The sequence below is a fragment of the Penaeus monodon genome, chromosome 25, assembly GCF_015228065.2.
Source record: "Penaeus monodon isolate SGIC_2016 chromosome 25, NSTDA_Pmon_1, whole genome shotgun sequence".
NCBI lineage: Eukaryota > Metazoa > Arthropoda > Malacostraca > Decapoda > Penaeidae > Penaeus > Penaeus monodon.
In genome coordinates, this window is record NC_051410.1 from 13,136,689 (window position 1) to 13,138,050 (window position 1,362).

Below are 1,362 nucleotides of genomic sequence, written 5' to 3' on the forward strand. Positions count from 1 at the left end.
TGATGCCCTCTAGGAATCACTACCATACCCCCCACACAGTTGCTGCAGCATTCACATTACCTCCCCAGGCCAGCACTCCACTCAGCGAAGGCAGCTCTCACCAGCAGCCGATACAGCCTACGGAAAGACACCATCCGCCAGACCCAAGAGTAACATTCCCAGTAGCACCGCCAATACCAGAGACTTCAACTCCAATTCATGAATTGTATCCGGAACCAGTGAAATTTGTGCCAGAATCTCCAATATCGGAACCTGATGACCCTGACCCATTAGTTAATCCATATTATTATTATGCTCATGCTGCTCTTGCACACTGGCATGAACGTGCACAGAGGACTCAGGAACAAGTGCCAGAAGGTGATGGAAATAATAGTGATCAAGAAAACAGTACAAGCAGTAGTAGTGCAAGTAGTACAGCAAGTCGAAGATTTCTTCAACTTAGGAGTTTTGGTAACAGCTCTGAGGTACAGGGACGAACAGTTACAGAAAATAAATTGGACACACCTCCATCAGATGTTCCCCTGATGGATACACCCCCATCAGATGTGCCTCCTATGGATGATTCTCCTGAAGATGAACCTAAACCAAGTGAAGTACCAGTAGTGGAAATTGAACCATTGACTAAGGAGATTCATAACCTGCAAACAGAACCTGCAGCAGTTCCTCCTCTTCCTATTATAACTAAGTGTACTGACCATATAGAAAATGCCCCTCATCCAACCCGCCTTATGCTAGATGATTTCCCATTAGACCTGCCCTTGGACGACCCACCAGTAGGTGCATACACTTATGACTGGAGAACAGACCCGCACCTTTATCAGGGCTGGTGGTGTGTGGAAGGATCCGTCAGCGAACATTTAGCAGCTCAAGTTCCCACGCAGCCAGTCTCCCCTTACGACAGTCCTGCTGACACACCCACGCCAAATACCCCCACCACTGACCAGGTGAGGCTGCCCATCAGCATTCTGCCCACTCATGCCTATGCCCCAAATCCTCCTAGTTTCCTACATCCTGATTGGGCACTAAAAGTTATTGGGCATAGCATGAAGCTAACCTGTGATGTAGCCCAAAGGGACACTATTAGTGTGCACAACATCACTATCCCCTAACTACTCTCAGTTACACCCTGTCCATATGTAATGTGCACATTTTATTTCCCAGTCTGTTTTCATAAGGTGACTATCCTCCCCACCATTATGTGTACAGTATATCAATATCCTTCTCTTAACTCCATGGCAGTATCATAAATTACACTGCATATTCACATCATTGACCATTATGTTGGTATTTACTGAATATATTCAGTATTCACAGTTTTTTCTTTTAATTATTTGTATTGTCCACACCAAAGTGAAGATCTTA

The 1,362-nt window shown here is 45.3% G+C and overlaps 1 protein-coding gene across 3 annotated transcripts in view; it reads left to right on the forward strand.

The window, feature by feature from the left end:
• LOC119589053 overlaps positions 1 to 1,124 on the forward strand; it is a gene marked incomplete at its 5' end in the record, with an annotated part of 5,931 nt that extends 4,807 nt beyond the window's left edge. For all 3 annotated transcript variants that reach the window (XM_037937628.1, XM_037937629.1, XM_037937631.1), the window contains 1 exon segment: positions 69 to 1,124. In XM_037937628.1, the coding sequence (XP_037793556.1) occupies positions 69 to 1,109 (1,041 nt within the window).
• Between the last annotated feature and the right edge of the window lie 238 nt (positions 1,125 to 1,362).